The 22,199-nt window shown below is 41.1% G+C and overlaps 1 protein-coding gene across 1 annotated transcript in view; it reads right to left on the bottom strand.

Moving 5' to 3' along the window:
* The window catches only part of LOC145502685 (uncharacterized), an 18,419-nt gene extending 981 nt beyond the window's left edge, over positions 1 to 17,438 (bottom strand). Inside the window, exons 1-8 of the mRNA XM_081482032.1 lie at positions 16,312 to 17,438; positions 11,302 to 15,120; positions 10,853 to 11,030; positions 10,407 to 10,692; positions 9,220 to 9,470; positions 8,317 to 8,545; positions 6,367 to 7,727; positions 971 to 5,479 (exon numbers count right to left, since the gene is read on the bottom strand). Coding sequence (XP_081338158.1) covers positions 3,302 to 5,479; positions 6,367 to 7,727; positions 8,317 to 8,545; positions 9,220 to 9,470; positions 10,407 to 10,692; positions 10,853 to 11,030; positions 11,302 to 15,089 — 8,271 coding nt within the window. The 5' untranslated portion in view covers positions 15,090 to 15,120; positions 16,312 to 17,438 and the 3' untranslated portion in view covers positions 971 to 3,301. The remainder of the gene's footprint in view (positions 1 to 970; positions 5,480 to 6,366; positions 7,728 to 8,316; positions 8,546 to 9,219; positions 9,471 to 10,406; positions 10,693 to 10,852; positions 11,031 to 11,301; positions 15,121 to 16,311) is intronic.
* Positions 17,439 to 22,199: the final 4,761 nt, after the last annotated feature.

Raw genomic sequence — 22,199 nt, 5'->3', positions numbered from 1 at the left:
GTATTTCATTCACTTAAAAGTACTTCGTAAAAATAATCGATATTCACCATGTGCGAAACCTTCAAATGGATTAAGCTTCTGGTGGTTGAATCGCAGAAGGATGGTCTACAGATTCCTGTAAAAATTTCTTTGGGCAAATGATTGTGAGCGACGCGAGAGCTTTTCAAAGTACGTTAAAAATGCAGATATTTGAACGTCCGTCGTCAGATTTCAATTTACGGGTTAGACATATATTTTAGCACGCGCCACATGTCTTGAGCTATATTAAGTTGAAATAGACACAGAGCTGATAATTTCGAAATGTTCTAACCTTATTTACGGTAAAAGGCAGGTCCAAACGCCGATTTGACGTGTTTCCGTCACCGTTCGTTGCACATAAAGCAGAAGTTTGCTTTTGTTTACACAACGTCCGATGTACATCGCCAACTGTCAACTTATTTAATGGTCGAACACCATGAATCTATGACCCTCTTTCGACACATATGATCACCACTGCATCTAAGTCAAAAACGGCTAAGTGATTTGTAGATAGTTGCTTGCTTTGCACTCCACCAAAACATTACGTTTAATCATCGTTTGATCTATTGCTGCTTGAATCCTTGCTTGCAGCGGTTCGTTGTTTTAAAGACGGAAGAGTGATGTGGTTTTGCATGCGAGGCTCTCAAACTTGTTTAACAAAATGGTGCGTCAAATGACGATTTTAACGGAATTAGCTAATTTGCATATTTCTTTGAAATAAAAGGATATATTGCCAAAAAAACTATCCAGTAGTTTTTGTTATGCCCTAGCCTATCTACCGTAAAAATATGAGGGAAATCGAATTTTCGACCCTTGCCGAGTTATTTTCCATATTTATTGACAGGGACTCTTAATTATTATCGTGTTTATATCTATCTATCTATCTATCTATCTATCTATCTATCTATCTATCTATCTATCTATCTATCTATCTATCTATCTATGAACGAACGAACCACGAACGGACGAACGAACGTACGTACGAACGAACGAACGAGCGAACGAGCGAACGAGCGAATGAACGGATGAGCGAACAAACGGACGAACGAGCGAATAACTTTACTACCGTGTCAAAAATACTAGCTTACTGTAAACAGTAAACTCATTGTGGACACCTATATATACTACTAATAATTATAAGGTTCCAATCAGTAAAAAGCATACGGGACATAATTAATTAAAGACTAGGCCTAATAAAAAAAATGATTAAAATTGCAATTATATTGCCGGTTTTCAAGTGACGTCATCATTTTCTAAAACAAAAAATTACCAATCCTTCTGAAGTTTAGTTTCATCAAATTTAAGACCCTGTAATAACTTGACGTTTTACAACACTTAAAGTGCCTATGAAGTAAAAAAAAAACTAATTGCTGCTTATTTGAAAGGCTTCTCAAAGTAAAGAAGAATAGCGTTTTCTTTTTTGGCATATCTTTTTTTGTTTTAGAGATATTTACTTTTTTGTATTATGTAAATGACGAAAGTGATGACGTCATAAGTAGTTCCACTTTTAAAAACAGTATAACATTGAATCAAGAATATCTCTAGAAATGTTGAACAGTATTCTTTAAACTTGGCACCAGAAATCACAAAAGAAACAGAATGACACCTACTATGTTGTTAACATGGCAACAATATTGGCTCCAGTCTCTTTCTGTGAAAAACCAAATATCTCCATTTGCATGCTTTTAAAGTGGGACAGAGGGTCTTGCTCGAAACCCACATGGTGCCCATATTGTCTTAACTCTCCCTATTAGTTTGTTGGGTGTGGATGATCCTTGCGTAAGATAAAATCTGGGAATTTTAGTCTTAATTAAAACGAGACCAGGAGCATAGCTGTTGTCATGGCAACAGCACGATGTGTGTCATTATGCTTCTTTTGAGATGTACATTTCTGGTGCCAAGTTTCCATACAAAGCTCTATAAATTTGGGGAAACACTTCTCTGAATAACGCGTGAATAAAAAACTGCACAGACCTAAATCTTGGCGAGGTTGTTTATCTATCATCTATCATGTCCCCGATTCTTGACGATTTTTATTTTTGATGACGTGAAAGTGCAAACCAGCAGTTCTCTGTGCGTTCCCCTGCGCTCTGCCATGCGTCCGTGCAATCCGGCACACGCAACGAAGGTATCCTTCATTCCATGCGCAGGGGACTGGTTATGAGATGTTGAGCCCGCACGTCACGTGAAGCGGGCCCTGGACACATTGTAAACAAAATGGAGGATGAAGTAGATGGACTTACGATACTTGAAGATGATTTGGATGCGATTTTGGATGTCTTGGAAGATGAAGAATCGTTACAAGAGGAATTTTCAGCGGCAGTAAGCAGTGTAAGTGCAGAATCTAAGCAGTCGTTTAACTCATAGATACTGTGGATCTTTATCGATTATCTTGCTTTAACAACTGAATATGATTTTACAAGTAAATATAGGAAAGATCATATATTTGAACTGCAAAGAAAGATATGACGACATGATTGATCATCGCAGTTATACTCGTAAGTTAAGCAGTTGTGAAATTAAAGCCTGAAAAAAAAAATATATATATTCAGGCCTGAACGGGATTCGAACCTATGACCTCTGCGATACCGGTGCAGTGCTCTACCAACTGAGCTATCAAGCCAACTGGGAGCTGGTCACTTTGTGCAAAGTGACCAGCTCCAGTTGGCTTGAATATATATATATTTTTTCAGGCTTTAATTTCACAGCTGCTTAAGTTGTGTGTACAACTGCGTTGATCAATCATGCCTTCATAACTGATTTTATCGAAAGAAAAGAAAAAAAGAAAGAAAACCGCGAGAGAAAAAAATGGTCGCGCGAAATCCTGGCGGCGAGAAGCGCGCTTTTCACGCAGCCATTTTTTCCTCGCGGTTTATTTACGGTCTCGCTCGACGGACTAAGCGGAAGAGGGACTACTTGTAGTCTAAATATTTATGCTTACAAAGAAATTCAAAATTGGCAGCCATTTACTAAAATGTACCTTCCAAATATCAAGCGATTAATTGGCCTGAAAAACTACACTCTGACCGCTTGGTTTCCAAAAAGTTGTTTTGTCAGTTGACACCGCTATTTCGTGTACAACGGCAAATGTCTTAGAAAAAATCCATCCTGAATATCTATAAAAATTGCAACGCAGCATGTTAGTGAGTTCGATTGCCCTCAGAGTGTCTTGTCTTTGGCGAGCGTGTATTGCAAGATAGATCCAAGGAACGGGTGATTGTGCATTCCCGTGACGTCATAGTGACAAATCGTCATAAGTTCGCCGGATGGGGAGGTCTGAAAACTAATATGCCTGATGTACCATGTCCTCCGAGACGAACGAGGACAGCGAGAACGCGAATTTCCAGACTTCATGTAGAAACCTTTTCATGGTCTCTTTTGCTGGAAACTTAAATGAAATTCCTTGCTCGTCATCTGTTGGAAGCGTTGCTTCCAGTGACACCTCCCATCGAGTGACCACTTTCCCAAAATCATCCACTTGTGATTTTGCGGGCCTGGAATATTCAGTAACTTTATTAAGGTACACTGTCAATCCAGACAAGAAGCCACCTGGCGGTGAAACGTGCTTGAACTTCCTCAGCCTGCTAACACGAATAAGCCTGAGATGTTTCCACAGGTCTTCCTGAACTTTAAAAGACCGCACGGAATCACTGGGCTCCAGTATGTGCTGGTACTTCGCGTATTTTGTATCCCGGATGTCGCACGGCCCCAAAGCATTCCGGGTTTGTAACAAGAAGCGTACATCCGTCTCCCAACCGTCCAGCATGACGTCATCATCTGTCACGCGGCCGTCTTCTATGACGTCATGATCTGGGCGCCGTTGCCAAGGTCTTTTGACATCTACCATACACCAGCGGAGATTTGGAAACTTAATCTCGACAAATTTGAGCTTGTTGTCAAATCGGACGTAAAATTCTACTTCGTCATCACAAATGTCCACCAGGTATTTTTCCGCGGGATTTGGGTCAGGTTGAAATTCGAATGCCTCAAGAAATAACTTCACTCTCTCTGGCGAGTGCATGACGGTGTAGAACGAGCTTCTTGAAGGTTTTACACGTACACGCTTCTTTCGGTTTTCGTCGGTACTAACAGCGCGTTTTCGACGCGGTCGTCTTCGACGTGCGCGTGCTGTCTCCGGGTCCACGAATTCTACCGTTTCAGGGGCCTCGCGATTTAGTTGAGGGATGGGCGACTTCCGCTTATTGGTTCGCAGCATCGCAATGGTGATGGACTCGCTGTCTTCCAGCAAAGAGTGCGGTATATTAAACATGTACACTCTACCAAAGTGCACGGCGAATTCGTAACTTCCATGCAGCTGATAATCGAAATCTTTCTCCAACACGCGCAGCTGCTGAAAGAACTTCTCAATGAAGCGACGAAACGCGTATTCGTTGGAGGGGGTTTGTTCCGGATCCAAGAAAGCGAGATGACGTGCTAGGTGATCGTGTGTCTGATGACAAGGCCCGTCATATGGTGTCAGCGTCACGCGATCATTTTGATTCCGACTGCCTTCAAACAACAGCAGACTGGCGTCTTCCACGAAACAGCCACTCATGAGCGACATCCTGTCACTTGACGCCTGAGTAGACATTTTTTCCAGCTCTCTTTCCACAGCTCGGATGACGGGCTCACTTCCTTTCACTTCAAGAATGGCTGAAGCTCGAGATCGGGGAAAACTGGGACGAATGACGATGCTCGTCGCCCCAGTCTTCCTTGCAATTCCTTGGGCTTTGCTTTTCTCGACGCCTGCTAAGTAGGTTGTAAGGAGAGGAGAAAGGAAAATGACGTTGTAATCTTCAGAGCCGCTTATCGCCAGCATGATCTGCACATCTCCATACAACGCTAACAGCTGATAGGCACGTTGCATATGCTCTTTCACCAGGAGTAAATGCTCTTTGTCAAGCAGCTCTGCAAGTTTTCGCACTTGTAAGATGCGCGCAAAGGTATCTGGGAGGTCTTTTTCAAAAGACGAGTCGTGCGTTTGAAAGAAAGTCATAAGGACTGTACCAAGTTGGGCTGTGTCCAGCTCCGCTTGGGTGAGGGGCGTGTCCGTTGGGTTTTCGCTACAACTTTTTTCAAGACGGTGAACGATTTTTTCCCATTCCATGTACTGGGCGCCATCCGTCACGCCACCTTGTACTAGCTGTTGCCTCTTGGTCACGATGTGTTCTACGTTAAAATTTCCAATAAGCCCTTTGCGCATGCACTGAACAAGAAGCAGGGTGACCAGGATATTAGAAATGTTTCCGGCACCAGCCGAATTGCGTGACACTCCTGTCACGTAACACCATCGGTGAACGGCACGCAGCACCAGCAACAGTCGCGGATATGACTTCGTGTAGCTGGACACCAGTATGGTCAAGTTTAAACTGTCCGGAGAAGAACTCAAATCACAGGAAAGATTAGACGGGCAATTGCTACCAGCTTGGAACTTCTCTGCTGGCCGCTTACAAACAAGAACCTGAAAATCCAATTCAAGTTATGAATATTTGTAAAGAGAGAGCAGAATACTGGGATTTGGTGACCGAAACAAGAGGCCGGCCACTCATTCTATTTTTTACACTACCAGAGACGCGAATGGGCGCGATATTTGGTGCTGATTAAAGGAGCCCCGTCACGTCATTTGGGTTATTTGGCCACGTACAAAATTACCTTTAAATTGAAGGAAACCCGAAAATGAAAGTTTACCAAGACAGAAAAACACCAAAGAGATGATAATAAACCATAAAGGAACAAGGATGATTAAGGATGGAGAAGATTAACACGGATTACAAACGATGAAGTTGAAAAATTTAGGTTTAACTTTTCAAGATGCTCAAACGTGACATAGCTCCTTTAAACGGAGGTAACAAAGCTAATAATAATAATAACAATAGCTTTATTTAAGCCTCAAATGTATTTAGCACAGTTGTGCTAACTGAGGACACTGTAAATAACCAAACAAATATTGCAAATAGAACACAAATTATTAAGAATCCCAACTGGTCCCAACTGAGACTAAAAAGTCTCAGTTGCTGGTATTATATTATGAATCTCTGATTTGCACATCTTTCATAGAGAAGCCATTTGAGTAAAGTCCTCTTTTGTCGACTTCGTTGTTAAATCCTTTTTTAGCTTCTCATTTCTTGAATGAATATGACAGAATTACTCTAATGTTGTTTCTTGAATTTTGGTCATTAATCGAATGAAAAATCAAGTAGAGGATCAAGTCTCGGTGTGAATTTGAGGAGTGGATTATTGAAATAAGTTATAAAATCAAGTTTGCGGTAGTAAATTCACTAGTTTGCCGTTTAATAGGCAGAATACACTAGGTAATTTGAGTATAATTTGAGGAAAACTCATGCTCACCGGGAAATGCTGTTTGTTAACCAAGCGAACTTTCCAGAATAGATTTGTGGCGTTTTTGTCTTCATATTCTTGTTCTTCGGATTGCGTTTCCTCCTTCAAGTGTGGAATCAGTGTCTGGAGAATGTTCGCTTGAACTTCGATCGAGCTGCTGTTCTCTTCCGGTTGTATCGCAGGAACACTACGAGACCTTGTGTGGTGCGTTTGTGGTAGAAAGCAGAGATCCAGGTCTGAATTCTGATGAAACAGAAGTGTAGCCGAAGATCCAATCATGGTAAGCGAGTGGTTAGGTTGGAAGGATCTAAGATGGTTAGAAATCCTGTTTTTTATTTTCACTCGTGTTTGGAAGTCTTCAAGTAACCAGCTCTTCTCCTCATTGAACAATCTGGTGAGACTCTGGCCCACCATTGTACTAACATCTAAGGCTTGAGCAGAAATCGAACCTCGCGGTTCTTTGCGCTCTTTGATAGCGAGCATGACGTCATTGATAAACCAGGGGAGCCCGAGCAACCTCTTTCCGTGGACTGGATCAGAGTCATCTTCGTGCTCATGCGCATGCGTGTAAACCACTTTGTACCAGGCTGACGCTTTCAGGAGCATCTCGTTTGAGATCTGCGTACTGTCCACTAACGATTGCCCATCGTGGTCGAACTCACGAAAGAATTCCCGTCGGAATTTCGATCGTATTGCGAACAGCCTTTCGCCGACGATTTCTGCGATCTCGGTTTTCTCCTTGCGTAAACGATTTCGAAGTTTTAAGAAGCACCCGGTGAAGACTTCGGCCTCGGTTTCAATGCCGTACAAACGCATCAATGCTTCCATCTCGGTACGGTACTGTTCATACACTTCTCTGGCTTTGTCATTGTACTCAGCATGACCTGACAGCAGGAATGAACTGTCGACTCGCATTTTCTGGCTGTGTTTCTCCGACGCCGTGTCCTTAAACTTTCGGCAACGTCGATAAAGCTTTCCTAACAGCTTATCAGACGGATAACTAGCTTTATCAGACTTCATCATAAAATCAGGGTACCTTTTCAACGGTCCCATTTTCGGCATCTGGGGCCACTTTCCCGTCTTGGGAGCGTCAACCGCTAAGGAGTGTAGCTCTGCTAAATGCAGACAGATCTCGGATTCCACTCCGCCTTTTTCCACATCAGCCAAGGCCTTGTGCGCGTTGTCAATCACCCCTAACTGGTCAGACCGGATATAATCAACCACAAACTTGGTCATGTCAGCAGCTGTGATTGGTTCATCCTGCTCTTTTTTCTGAAGCGCCGGATAGTCCATTGGCGGGAAATTCGGTTTCCTTGGCAACAGGCTTTCGTTCCAGCAAACGAAGTACAGATCACCATCTAAATCACCGCCTATAATATCACAAGAATCCACTGGTTAAGAAATGAAATACGATTCTAACCCTAGCCTGCGCTTTACCTAATTCAAGGAAACCTCCAAACTGTCGCTGGACTCAATGGAGTTCAGTTCGGTCTGCAATAAAATGATTGAAGAAATAGTACGACCCCGTGTATGATTACAGAATGAATTGAACGACACGAGGTCCCATAACTAATTAGTCATTGATAATTCTTAAAAAAAAAAAATGGAAAAACGATTTACCGTCCTGATTTAAAAGGAAGTTAAATGTTGAATGTTTTTAGTGGTCAATGACAACCTCGCTGAGAAAAAACATTCCCTTAAGGTATGGGAAAACAGAGAAAGAGTATTCAGTCGATAGCAGGAGATGAGCGCTCACAACGTTAGACACCTTTGCTGCTAACGATTTAATTTAATGAAAAATAGATTGTGCTAAAAACCAATTATAGTCGGGAAACACATTGCTTCTGGTTATGATTTGACAGAAAAATACCCAGAGGATGATAACAAAGCTAACATTTAGCAAATACAGTAAAGACTGGTGAAGATTCAACTTGATTTACAAACGACAAATCTCGTTACCTGCCATCTCGTTGGGATGGGGTCGCGATCCTCGACGCGGGAAAACAATACAGTCCACAAGATGGCCGAGCCGTGGTACCTCTACAGCCTCGAGTTGGCGAACATCTCCCGGATGTAGGCATGGATTCCTGGTCACCACCACCGGTCCCCTGAGTACATGTTTGCGGTTCTTGTTGAACTCGTCCTCCCGGTCCTCGCGCTTTGATTCCTCGGAATACTGCACGTAGACCTAATGTGATGAAAAACACGCAGTAAGAGGTGTTATATACAGATGATATCTGCGAGCGGGCAAGTTGAATCAAATCCTGCGTTGTGATTGGCTATCTGAGTGGACAAGATGAAGCTAGGGATTGCCCGTTGTATCCCGAAAGAAAATATGTCCCATGCACCATATAACAAAATTTGACTAAGTCAGTGCCGTCAACAGACGATATCGCTGCCGGTACCGCAAGAAATTGATGTCCCCTACGCCACAGGATAGATTCCTTTTTTACCAAGTCTGTTCTGTCAAGATAGCTGGATATTGGCCTCGATATTTTGTGCGCGTTTGTGAACCTCGACTGCCTATCGGAACATAAAAACGCAGAGAAAGATTTTGGCCAGTATCCAGCTATCTTGACCTTACCGGCTCTTCGTCAATCATGTACCCATCTGTCCAGTTCTCTGGACGCATTGCGAACCTGTGAAACTAGAAAACTGGCCCTCTTTTCTCAACACTAAATATTTTCAGGGGCCTCTGAGCCTTAGTGTGAAAATAAGTAACAAATGAGATAGGTAACAGATGACATTGGTCTTTATTGTGTTATCTCCAATATAAATGGTCAAATTTCTTGGAATTTGTTGCAGACTTAGAAACTGTAGGGAAATCCTCGATAAAATGGAAAGGAATAATTTCTATCGTACCTGGCCTGGTTTCAATACCCCCGACTCGTCCATGACGCCCATCATCAAACGTGCCCCCGCTGGCGGCAGACGAATGCGGGCTCGAGAGAGAAGTTCGTGTATGCTATTTCTATACATGGCGACCAGAAGGGACTTAAAAAACGGCTCAGTTGTCAGCGGTATCCCAGCGCTTGATAAACTGTGATAGGACACGCCCATTTTGGCTCCACTTCCCAGTAACTGGATAGCGTCATGTTCATTTACCAGCATCCCTGGGAACAGATCAAATTTGACCTCGTCAATTCAGATCATCTTGACAATCAAATCAAGGAAAAAATATTGTCCATAGGGTAAGCGAACAGCAACAATATCGCAGAGTAAATATCACTCCACAAAGGGACTACTCAAGAGTGAATGGTCACAAAAGGGTTGGAAGCAAAGACCTCAAAGTTAAACCAACCTGGTACAGAATAATAAACACATGAAAGTACTGCTCAATAGCTTTCATTTGAATAGTCACACACTAGGGTTTCATCCACAGACTTATAAGTTAAAATCATCTTGTACTGCATAATAAACAGAACCAGATGAAAGTCCTGCTCAATAGCTTTCATTTGAATGGTCACACACTAGGGTCTCATCCACAGACTTAAAAGTTAGAACCACCTTGTACAGCATAATAAACAGTACCAGATGAAAGTCCTGCTCAATAGCTTTCATTTGAATGGTCACACACTAGGATTTCATCCATAGACTTAAAAGTTAGAACCACCTTGTACAGCATAATAAACAGTACCACATGAAAGTTCTGCTCAGTAGCTTTCATTTCAATGGTCACAAATCAGGGCTTTTTCCAGAGACTTAAAAGTTAGAACCACTATGATTTGAGGTACACGACACTAAAGCACAATAGTGTATGGAATGCCCCCTCATCACGACATCTTTCAAATAATTGCATGGCCGGTTCCCTTGTTCTCTCCCTCGTGAAATGCGCCGCACGGAGACACTGTTTAGTTGATGATTAAACTTTCATCACTGTGTCATGGTCTTTAATATCACTTGGCCAAATAACACGATTCCATGCACATGCACTGCGTTGCTTTTTGATTAACAAACCAGTTTGGAAAACCGACCTAACAGACTACCACATTATCGAGAAATGAACTCCTTCAAGTTCAAGCGTAAGCGCGCGCTATATATAAGCTTACCCGCTAGCTGGTTCAACATGTCGTTCTGCAATTGGATGAAAACTTCATCCGGGACTCCCAAGTTGGACAGCAACATGATGATCTGGTGGTTTAGATAAACGGCCTGGGGACGAGACGTCTGCAGTACCTCCAGCCTGCGGTGAAAGCTCTCAAATTTGTTCATACTGGGTCGGAACAAAGCCTGTTTGCCCGGTAGACTGGGATCTACTGCAAGGACTCCTTTGTAACCAGCGAATCTGATTTGGAATGCAGATGGTTTAAACGGTTTGGCGATTTTCTTGACAACCTGTCAGAAGAAGTAAGCGAAACTAACACCAATGTGAAGTTTAAGCCCTTTCGTCTCTGTGATAGAAATACGAATTCTCCTAAATAGTTAGTATCGTTTCTTTGAGTTTTGAGAATTTGGTGTTATATCAAGACAATATACCCTGTTGTCATGTACATACCTCTGCGGCTAGCTCCTCTGATATCCTTCCTACTCCATCAGAAAAGCAGTATTTGTGGTCAGCTGTCTTAACATCGTCTTCGTCGTCATAAAAAGTCCCTTCACTGATAGCAAAGCCCACTGCGTCCATGGAGGTGGAAAAACACTGTCCCATGCGAGCCATGTACGAGGCAACACACCTAGCGTTTAAAAATGGACGGAGAATCACTTCTTATTTTGACGTGTTTTCACTGTGTGCAAGTTTTTCTAGCTATACTATTGAGTGCTATTAAGAGAGAAAAATCATAGGAGTAGACTGAAGGGTCCTAAAACGTTTGTCTGCAGGTCAGTGCTGACCATGAAAGGAACACAGGTTGTTTAAAACAAACCCTTGTACCCAAGACTTTTCATGATTAGAAGTTTTGTTTAGCATGGTGAAAAGAATTTGACAACTAGACATTACTGACTTACTTGATATTTCTGAAGTCTCCCATCCAGTCACGTATTTCAGCCGGTTGCAAGCTGGGTCCAACAAACCAGCAACTATGGTTACGCAGCTGACTGTTAGAGGACCCCAGAAAGTGAAACCGCTGATCTGCTATTCCCAGTCCTTCATCTAAAACACGCTGAACACCATCAAGCAGAAGATCAACACTTCCTCTGGCTGCCGACACTTTTGACAGGTCCTCGTCACGGATACTGACGCAGAGGAAGTCTTCCGTTTTATAGTTTCGGAGCACGCGATTTTTGACCATTACTTCCGGTGGGTACAGTAGTAGCCTCGTTGGGGTGATGACCGCGCGTTTAATCAGTGCACAATGGCTTGGGACGAGCCTGTTTTGAATTCCGGAAGTCGACGGACTGTTCTGGTTCAGTAGTGTTTCAACAGTGTTACAAGGATTGCAGAACTTGTCCTGTTCCAATGCTTTCTTTAACTTCTCCAAGGCTTGGATGACCATATTAGGAGGTTTACTTTGCAGAAGGCCGCCAAATGTTCCAGGCTCTCTTCCGCGAATTGCAGGATGAAAACTGATGACACTCTGTGCAGCATACTTGACGTCAAAAGGCAAATCGGGTGGGATGACGACATCTGGAAGTCTTCCAAAGCTCTTCTTAACGCGACAGTAAAATGTCTTCTTGTCGAATCTTCTCTCAATTGAAGTCAACAGACGCCTCAGTTTGATGGATTCCTCTGATGGTATTACCAGACAATAGGTAAAGCATTGGCTCCAAGCATTTTCACTATTTCCGATGTCTGACACTCGTTCCCAGATAATTTCATCCTGAAAGGAATCTCGGGAGGCACGTTCGTGAAAATTCCTTACAACATCCGGGTATTCTTCATCGGTCGAGAAGCCTTCGTTTTCCGAGTCACTCCGATCATCCAACGAGTCGTTCAGATCGTCTTCAGCATCTTGTTCATGGAAACCGTCGTCGACGTCCTGTCCATCACCGTGAACACCTTGTGGAAGATTGTCCTCACTGTCTTGGTACAATCGAGGAGGGTGTCTTACTGAGAGAAAAACTTTGTTCACTTTAGCATGCACGTCGCTATCCACCGCAATGAAATCTTCGAGCTCATCGTATCGAAGTTCCAACTTATAGGAACTCCCTTGCACGAAGAAGAGAACGGTCAAGATCTTGAGGCTGTGGTCGAAATTAATATGAACGTTCTTTAGGATGGGCTCTGAAGGCCATTGGGATCGAAAATGACATCGATTGATGAAAGTCCCAAGAAACAAGGGATTTGCTTTTAGCCAATGAACAGGCTCCTCAGGTCTGCGACGTTTCTTGGGGAGAGAGGGCTGGAGCCAAACCGGAAGTGGTTCCTCGTCTTGGTTCGTCAGATTTGAGCACCAAACTTTCGTCACGTGACAAATAAACTCTTCTTGAGATCGGAACTCGTCATCACCGTCCTCATTAGGTTGTAGTTCAAACTCCATATGTTGTGGAGTGGGTTTGCCTTCTGTTGCTTCACTTGAAACTGACGTGGACTGAATGACTTTCGCCGACATTACTTCGAAGTTGTTGTTTAAGAAATCTATAACGCGGCGTTTCTGACCTGCTAGATTTTGCACCAAGACCGTTACGTTTGGGTTGTAGCGCTCGATCTGGACATTTTCACCATTCTCTTCTGCATCAGGGAAGAATTTTGGCTTTTTAACTTCGCATCCGAACTCTTCCGCTTGTGATCGAGTCGTCTGGCTCTCCATCAGACGTTCAATTGCCTCTTCCATGTTCTGTTCTCTGCGAAGCGAGTCTTCCGCAACTTTCTTTTCCTCTTCATTGCAGATCACGACAAATGTGCTGTCGGGTCGACGGGACGCGCGCCCGCGGGTCTGAACAAGGGCGCGCAAGCTAGCCGCGCCTTGAAAGCGGATGACCAAGTTACATTCTGGAACATCCAGTCCTTCCTCTAACACGCTGGTGCAAACGAGAAGCTTCGTTACTCCTGATCTAAACTGCTTTAACAAATACTCCTGTTCCTCTCTCCACGCCATTCCGTCATAACTTCCTTGTCCATGGCCAACAAAAGGTTCGGGATTCAACGTTTTCGTCACATCCGGGATAGTTCTGATTTGCTCGCACAACTTGTAGGCTGTTTTGCGCATACTGACAAAGACGATACCTCTGGAAGTTTCATCCTCTCGAGCGCGGGTAACAAAATGCTTTAGGTGCTTCACGAGAGTGTTACATCTGTCTGACACAGGGGAATCTTCCCGGACCACATTATCAACTAACCGTTTAAGATCTAAAAAGGTAGGTTGACTGCCAATCAATTTCTTGAGGGCGCTTTCTTTGGGGGAAACAGCTTGAATTGTGCGGTAGACACAATCTCTAAGACATTCCATGGCATGCTGGTAGCCAAGAACCTCGTTAAGGTCAACAACACTGAGCATGTGCATCGCATGCTCGCCAGCTATTAGCGTCTTTTTTCGCTTCTTTTTGCCATGGCAGCTGTCATTCAGCCGTCGTAGCGCACCTCTGAAATTAGGGGAGAACAAAGGAAGCTCTTGAAGGGTTTGACGACTCAGTGCATCGTCAGTTTGAAGCATTGTCCTGAGATGTTTCACATGGTCCTCTATATGTCCCCTGAGAATAACGTGCCTGTTGCTCATACATTCTGATACGTCGTATATTGTATCAGGAATGTTAACATGTATCATGCTTGACGTCAGAACAGGCATCGCAATCGAACAAGACAGGTTGTCTAACAACTCCTCAAGTTTCAAACTGGTTCTTTCAACTGTAATCTCCCCGGCCGGCGAAGCCGTCAAACCCAGCACAACAGGTTTAAACTTGTTTAGCGTGTTTTTGTAGTACTCCATGATTTGCTTGTATTGGTGGTTGCCACGGCAATGGTGAGCCTCGTCGAAAACCAGCACTGAAACATCGGTTAGACGAACGGGTGGGTTTTCTGTGACGGCCAGAAAATTTAGAAAAATCTGATGAGTTAAAACAAGCAGGTCGACTTCATTATCAGCTAACCGTTCGTGAATTTTCTTCTTTTCCTCCATTTCACTAACCAACGTTTCAACCCTTAAGTCTGGCACCTGGGACTTGATGTAGTCGCTTTGTTGGTATGCTAATGGTACCCGGTCCACCAGAAACACCATCAGTTTGTTTGGATTTAATTTCTTCATGCAACTCAGTACCATCGCCGCAATCAACGTCTTTCCCGAGCCCGTGGGCAGGTAGACCAGCGTATTTCGGCTCACGGCAGAAAGGAAAAGCTCGCGTTGGTAGTCCCGCGGTATCTGGCGCGTCAAGGAATCAATTTCCCGCGAGGTATGGGTCAACCCGCTTGTATCGCAATAAATCAAAGCTTCGCTAGATCGAGGGGACCGAGAGGGGGCTTCACCTTCAGGCGACATATTAACAACTTCAATACCGCACTCTTCTTCAAGTCTCTTCGTTATATTCTTCAGTCTTTTCGCTTTAATCTCTTTGCCAGCGTGACAAATGTACACGTTTTCTATTTTGTAGCAGATAAGTTTTTTCGATGATAGTATTGTTATGTTACCCACGTGTGAATCACATTCTTGACAATAAACTATGTAAGGACAATACTGTGCGCTTTTACCGCCTTTCGGATTTTCAACCTGAATGAGTTTTGTGAATGCCACATGTTCTTTGTCCTGTCTGACTGCGAGGTGACAATGAGAAGGTGGAATTGAAGCTAACATCAGGGTTTCTTTCCTCGCTAGCTCTAAATGGCATTTTATACAATGGAGTGTGACCGTACCTGTTTGAGCCATTGTTGATTCAAGAATAACAGCGTTCAAAGATCTGCCGAGAGGTTTAAAAGGTTAGTTTGTTTTTCTATTCCTAGCGGGCTATTTGGATTACAAATTCAAGAAACATGTGACTCAACCGGCATCGAAATGTGTCACCGATCTCATTCTCGACCCCAGAGCTCCCTGTCCTTCTCAGTCGGCGGAGCCTTGGCACGAAAAAATGGTGGCTTTGGAGACACATGAATGTGATTGGTTAGATTCTTGGACTAAGATTTTAGCCAATTCAACACTAGTTTCATTCCAGAAAGTATCCACGGTTTGATCTCTAATTAACACTGGTCGATTGGAGAAGCATCCACAGACTTAAACTGAATTAACAAAGAATAAAACAGAAGTAAAATCCTAGGTGGAAGAGGCGTATGTATATTTCGTTATGGAGGACTGTAAGCTCTGTAGTTGTTGTAATGGAACGGTTTTTGTCAGAGATCGACCGGCGGTATTTTCGGAACGGAAAGAATCTAAAACGTCTCCAGGGTCGAGTCACCTTTTCCTTGCGCCAAGGCCCCGCCGGCCAAGAGGTACGGGCAGTTCTGGGAACGAGAATGACGACAGCCTTGGTTCGTCACGCAATCTAACTCGACGCGTGACGATCCAAACACTGCTGTACAGAAGACTAACGATCCTTAGCTTTTAAAAAATTTCAAACCATCGCAGTAGTTGGCAAAAATCTTTTGAAGTGTTGGGTATTTCTCGATGATCAACCTAAAGATCGCACAGCAAAAACGGGCTTCAAATGTAACTCGTGCCTTCATAATGGCGTTTTGCCGACGCCAAAATGATGTCACTTTTTATTTTATAGTTCTTAAATGCGTTTAAGCAGTGATTTTATTGCAGATTTTATAGCTTAAGTTTTACACAAAAAGTGGCTTCGTATTCGAATGTAGATTACTTGAAAACAATTTCCTTATAACACTGTAAACAACATCGCCATGCCATCGATCTCGCATTTCGAAAGAAGCATATTAATCAAAATACATTCATTACATGTATTGAAAGGATTTTTCACATTCGTTTACCGATGCAGGTTCATTTAAAGATATTCCTAGCAAGTTCCTTTCATTCTTCTACATTGTAAATCACCTCGATCAATATTTAAACATTACTTCTTAGCGGGTCAGTTTCTATTTATGCAATGATAAATTTCGCACGGCTTTCCGATATTAGCAAACTGAAAATGTCTTACCTTTTGTTAAGATGTCATTTTAAAGGGAAGTTTCGAAGTATAACAGCCGATTGTAGTCATATTTCGTCGTAATATAAGTAAAAAGGTCTCAAAACGCTGATGTTCGTGTTTTCGCCCCAAGCGATGGCGAGCGAAAACATATCAATTTACTTCCTGGAACGCCCAGTTAATTTCTCGGAAAGATCGATTTGTTATGCAAATTTGTCACGCTCCAGGTCACGCTAGTACTCGTAAGCTGCTTCTTTGTGTGAACTCGTCTCTCGACGTATCCTTTACTTCAAACGTTTTTGCGGTCGATTTTGGAATCTGGTGAGTTTATAGAGAAAAAATCCGATTATAAACTACCACAGAAAAAAAAAAAAAAAAGGACGACAGGAGCGAGGTTGAGCGAGTCGAGCGGCTCCTGAAAACATGACTACGAGGCTGAACCAGGGCGTAATAATAGCGGGGTGGTGAGAGAGCTCTTTTCTAGTTTTCTGTTCGTAATCCGTCTTAAATTTATCATGAAGTTTTTTGGTATTTTTCACCTTAGGAAATATTGTAACCAGGTTTCCTTTAATTTGTAAATGTAATGTGACATCGTTGTAATAAGAAGGAACGAATGTTTTATTTCTCATTTTCGGGAACAAGGAACGCGCGAGCGATACACGCGGGGAACGCACTGGGAGGTGAACGTGGGAACCTCGATTTCAGGCATCGGGGAGACCACAGCAAATGCACGGGTAAGGTAATTTCCCTCATACCTTTCCCGTGTAAACGTTGTGAGTTCCCATACGTTTGCCATCAATCGTTTTACCCGTGCGTTTTATTGTGTTTCCGGTGCGTTTTACCACGGGTATGCCGTAATCGCGTAAGTCCGCATCGTGTGTTTCATCGTGGGTACCTCCTGAGCTGACTACTTACTCCCCCGTACAATCGCTGTAGTTCCTGCAATCCCTGCGCTCTTCTACTACACTCTAGGATCGCTGCGCGTTCCTTTCTTTTTACCCCGAGTTCCTTCCGGGCGTGTCCTTCCCCCACCCCGCGTTCCCCGCGAGTTCCCGGTGGGTTCCCTACTGGGTTCGTTCCAACATTCTAAATTTCATAATTCGCCAGGTAAGTGCCCTGATGTGTTAGCTTTTTAGTTTCTCTGACAGTCAAATGGAAATGCCATACCTTTCGTCTTCTTAATGAAGCCCCCTTCTTCAAGCCAGTAAGCCATATGTGAAAACGTTAAGAAAGCGTATAACGGACTAATACAAAAAAAGACTTTATCAAGATACAAGGCCTAAAATTATTCGTGGTAACATTTAGTGTGGTACAAGGATGAGAGAATCGCGTGATAAAAAAATGTGACCGTAAGTTATTGTATGTTTAAATGTTTAAATGAACACTTCAGAATTCATTTAAAAACGAAGGAAATGTTTAGACATTGATCAAGAACTGTAAAAATGTGAATAGTTTTTGAAAAATTACCTATTGTGTTACTGTTAGCTCATACAGGTTCACGTGAACTCCCTATGAACAAGGAAAATGCAAAATTTTCTCAGAGTAAAGCGTGCAAAGGGTGTTGTCTTTAGAATTTGTGACGTGCCTGTTAGCTGATTGGTCTAATTTTATTTTGCATATTCATGATGACTGTTGCTGACCTGAGGTGCTTGTTTGTCATTTTGAGATGTTTGCCGTCGGAGTAAGATGTGAACTGCTCCCTTCTACACGAGAAGCAGATTCTTTCTTTAAAGAAGAAATGACGTCCACATTTGGGAAAGGATAGTCGGTTGACACCCATTTCTGTCAATGGTTAGTACCAATTTCTTTGCATTCTACCTTTGCAAGTAATACTTCAACCAAAAATACCGGCTCCAAGTCCTACCACGTGCGCTAGACAGACTCGGTTTACGTTTCGTGTCGAACTTCAGAACAACCTCATGGCTTTAGTAACGGAGTTAAAGTTACATCAGAAGTTAGTTCAGGAACCATAGCAGACGCTAAAGTTCGTAGCAGCTATTTTTTCGAGAGTCTGGCTTTCTTCATGAAATTGGCGTTTCTTTGTCAAAGTTTGTCTTGTACTTGTTAACGCGCACTCGTGTTTAACAATTCACTGTGAATTCTTTAATTCCTCGTTTACTCTTTTCAGTTTTTAAACTTTGGGTTTGTTCCTTACCCAATTTTTGTCTATTCTATTTTCAGGGATTGTCAGCAAGACAGGAGGAGATCAAAAGGATTCAAGCAGGGAGGATGAAGACAAAGTTGAGAACATCATTTTAGAATTTGGTTCAATTGAAATCTTTCCGATAAGAAATGACAGTCTTGTAACTAGAAAAGTTATGTTCGAAGTCAAAACTTCGAAGTCTAAAATAATTTTGATCGTTTAATGTTTTTTTTTTCTCGGCAGAAATGTTTGCATTCGAGTGATATTCGGGCTCGGAAAAAATTCAGTTCGGTAGTGATTGTTAATTAATTCTGCCATTTTTGCCGGAAAGGTTTCAACCGCTTTCGAGTTATCATCTAGTATATGTTTTCAAATTGTGGGGAGTTTTATTTCTTGGATCGAGCGATCATCAGTTTTATTAAAACAAATTTTATCGGTCGGTATTTGCATGCTTACTTTATTTATCTTGTCAGATTCGAGCATTCTTTTTTTTTTTCCTTTTAAAAATTCCAAATTGTTTTATAATCGCTCAACTCTCCTAAGTTTGAAAACACGTCACTTCGAGATAACGTTTGTTAAATATTTTAAGGTGGCACTGCATGTTGAAATCAAACCGAGATAGCAATTGGACTTTTTGTAACTATTAGTTACGTGATCATGTCAATCATAAGAAATTCTGTTGTGATATAAATTAAGCAAACAATTCAACGTTGAAGTTTAATTTTTCTTCTCCAAAATCGCACTAAGCACTGAAGTTTTACGAAGGCCTAGTTTCAATTTATGATGCGAATTGCCTGTTGGAGGGCTTATCTTACTCTGTTTAGCTATCAAACGCTTTGAGTAATCGAAGAATTATTTCTACTTCTCAAATCTTGGTATTTTCAGACACGAAATTAAAAAGTCTGTTTCAATATTCTTCGCTTTGCAGACTAATTTTCAATATTTAGATTTTCCTTTTTCTCCCAAAAGGGTCAACGAGCTTCTAAAAAAGAAACAAACACACTACTATTAATTTATGATGTGAATTGTAAATGTTGAAAGAGCAGTTTCCTCGCTCAAAATTTACTAATCAACCAATTCCTCTGAAAATACTGCAGCTCGAAGCTCATTAAAAGAGCTCAGTACAAATATCAAACAATTTCTATCGTTTCATTTGTAATTTTGAAACACCAACTTGATCAAGGAATAGTTGACTATTCGTTAGTAAATTTGATTTTTTTGAATTTTTGCAAAATTTGTTGACATGATCACAAGTTATTGAACGCTTTTTTCCTTATTTCATTCGATGTTTGCTTTTTTTTTTGGTTTTTTATGCACTTGCAGTAAAATGAGTGAACACTTCTTTTGACATCTTTTGTTGAGTATTGACATGCAGAGCCACCTTGAATAAATAATTTTAGAAGAGGATATTTGGTTTCTGCATTGATCTTCGTATCAAGAAAGTACTTGATTTATCGGCAAATATTGTGGTATACATTTCCGTACGGAAAACGGTCGGTTTAAATTATTTCTTCGGAAGGGAACTAAACGTATAAAAATCAACCACAAACCAAATATATCCTCTTGTTTAACTTCCAGCGAGGCTGTAATGAATTATGTCTGGTATCAAGCAATTCGTCAAATGGCATTTTTCGAAAAGTGTCTGATTTTCCAAATTTTTTGCTTTTATTACTATCAGATCTATTACATTTTTGAAATGTAGCTTCAATTGTCGGAATATTTTAAAGCTATCATTTGGACTGCCAAACCTTTTTACTGAAAATTTTCACGATTTGATCTGCTGCTTTTCAAAAATGTAGCTTCGATTGTTTGATTGTTCTAAAATGTTATTGCTTTCGTCCGCAACTGGCAGACATTTTTACTAAAAGTATTCGCTATTTCATCTTTAATTTTCTACACTTGGTCCCAATTGTTTGATTCTTTAAAAATTTTATCGCTATTACATTTATTATCACGAACGTAACTCCAATTATCTGATGCTTCTAAAACTTAATCGCTATCGTTTGCTACGGACAAAATGTTTCCAAACACTTGCTATTAGCTTTATTGATTTTCCAAACTAGCTTTAATTGTCTGATTGTTCTAAAATGACATTGCTTTCTTCCGCAACTGACAGACATTTTTACTAAAAATATTCGCCATTTCATCTTTGATTTTCTAAACTTGGTTCCAATTGTCTGATTCTTTAGAAATTTTATCGCTATCGTTTGCTACGGACAAAATTTTTCCAAACACTTGCTATTAGCTCTATTGCTTTTCAAAGCTGTAGTTTACGTTTCTGATTGATCTAAAATGTTATTGCTTTCGTTCGCAAATGACAAAGTTTTACTAGAGGAAGAAGCCATAGGATATATAGTGATACGTTTTGAAGCTTGATAACCAGACATTAACCTTTAACACCTCGCTGGAAGTAATTTCTAGAAGATAACAAAGCAAGCCATGAACAGTGTATCTTAAATTGGCCTATAATTCGTCGGGTATTGGTTTTTCATCTTGGCTAAATTTACGGAAGTTCTAAAAAATTAGGACTAGATTGAAGTTTTCGCGGTTTTTTAATGTTCGTGGGAGTAATCGGATTCATGGCTTGCCTTTGCTATCTTCTTGAAATATGTTGCATGATGATATCACGTTAAATAGTTAAGCTGTGAATGACGGGCAGCTAGAAATCTATTTACAGAAACGGGAAGAGCAAGTTAAAATTTGTACAACTGCAACGCTTCTACACAACATTGAGAAGGTGGCGACATTTTGGAATCGCTATAGTTAAGAGAGTTTATATAGTAAGGGCTTACTTTACCCGGCTATATAAGCTTTCTTAATTATTTCGATTTGGAAATGTTTTCACCCTCTCGATGTTGTGCAGAAACTTTGCTGTTGTACAAATTTTTAACTTGCTCTTCTTATTTCTGTAAATAGGTTTCTAGCTGCTCGTTGTCTTACGGCTGACTATTTAACAAGATGTCATCATAGAATATACCATCTTAAACACAAACAAATGTTCGCTGCATTCAAAATCTTTTTTTTTTTTAAAAAACTCGGATGATTGGAATCAAAATTTTTCCGTTAGTTTGTGTTCAAGATGGTATATGTTAGAAATTTTTGGCGGGAAAAATTCAAGGGGGTACCTCCTTAAAATTTTTGTCAAAAAAGTTGTCAGGGGAAACGCTGTGCAAATTTTTTCCAATTTTCCCGCCAAAAGTCTTAGTATATATAGGGCAAATTTTTTGATGACACCTTTGTAATTAATTTAATTGAATTTCACTTAACTAATTAACTATTGTAAGTAGAAAATCAAAGATAATAAAACAATTCAAATGAAACACTTGTTGTGAGTACTTTAATGTTTGAAATATTTTATTTACTTAATAAAGATTTCAAAAGAAATACACATTGGAATAAAAGATAACATCTACTGACTATTAAATTAAGTCTAAATTTAGAGTTTAAGTACATTTTTCCAAAAAAAAAAAATGGGCGCATGCGTATTTTAGGCGCCGTATTTTTTCGGGAAAATTAAAACATGTTAACAAGAAGTAATTTTTTAAAAAAATTGGCGCATGCGTATTATTGGCGCCCGTATTTTTTCTAAGTCTTTTGGCGGGAAAATTAAAAATGTTTAAACAGATGTTAACAAGAAGTAATTTTTTTTAAAAAATTGGCGCATGCGTATTATTAGTGCCCGTATTTTTTCTAAGTTTTTTGGCGGGAAAATTAAAAAATTTTGACAAGGGTTACCATGAAAGCAAATCTCAACACA

Source organism: Orbicella franksi, chromosome 11 (genome assembly GCF_964199315.1).
Source record: "Orbicella franksi chromosome 11, jaOrbFran1.1, whole genome shotgun sequence".
In the NCBI taxonomy this organism is placed as follows: Eukaryota; Metazoa; Cnidaria; class Anthozoa; order Scleractinia; family Merulinidae; genus Orbicella; species Orbicella franksi.
Note: the sequence above shows the minus strand (reverse complement) of the source record. Positions and strands in the feature narration are given on the sequence as shown.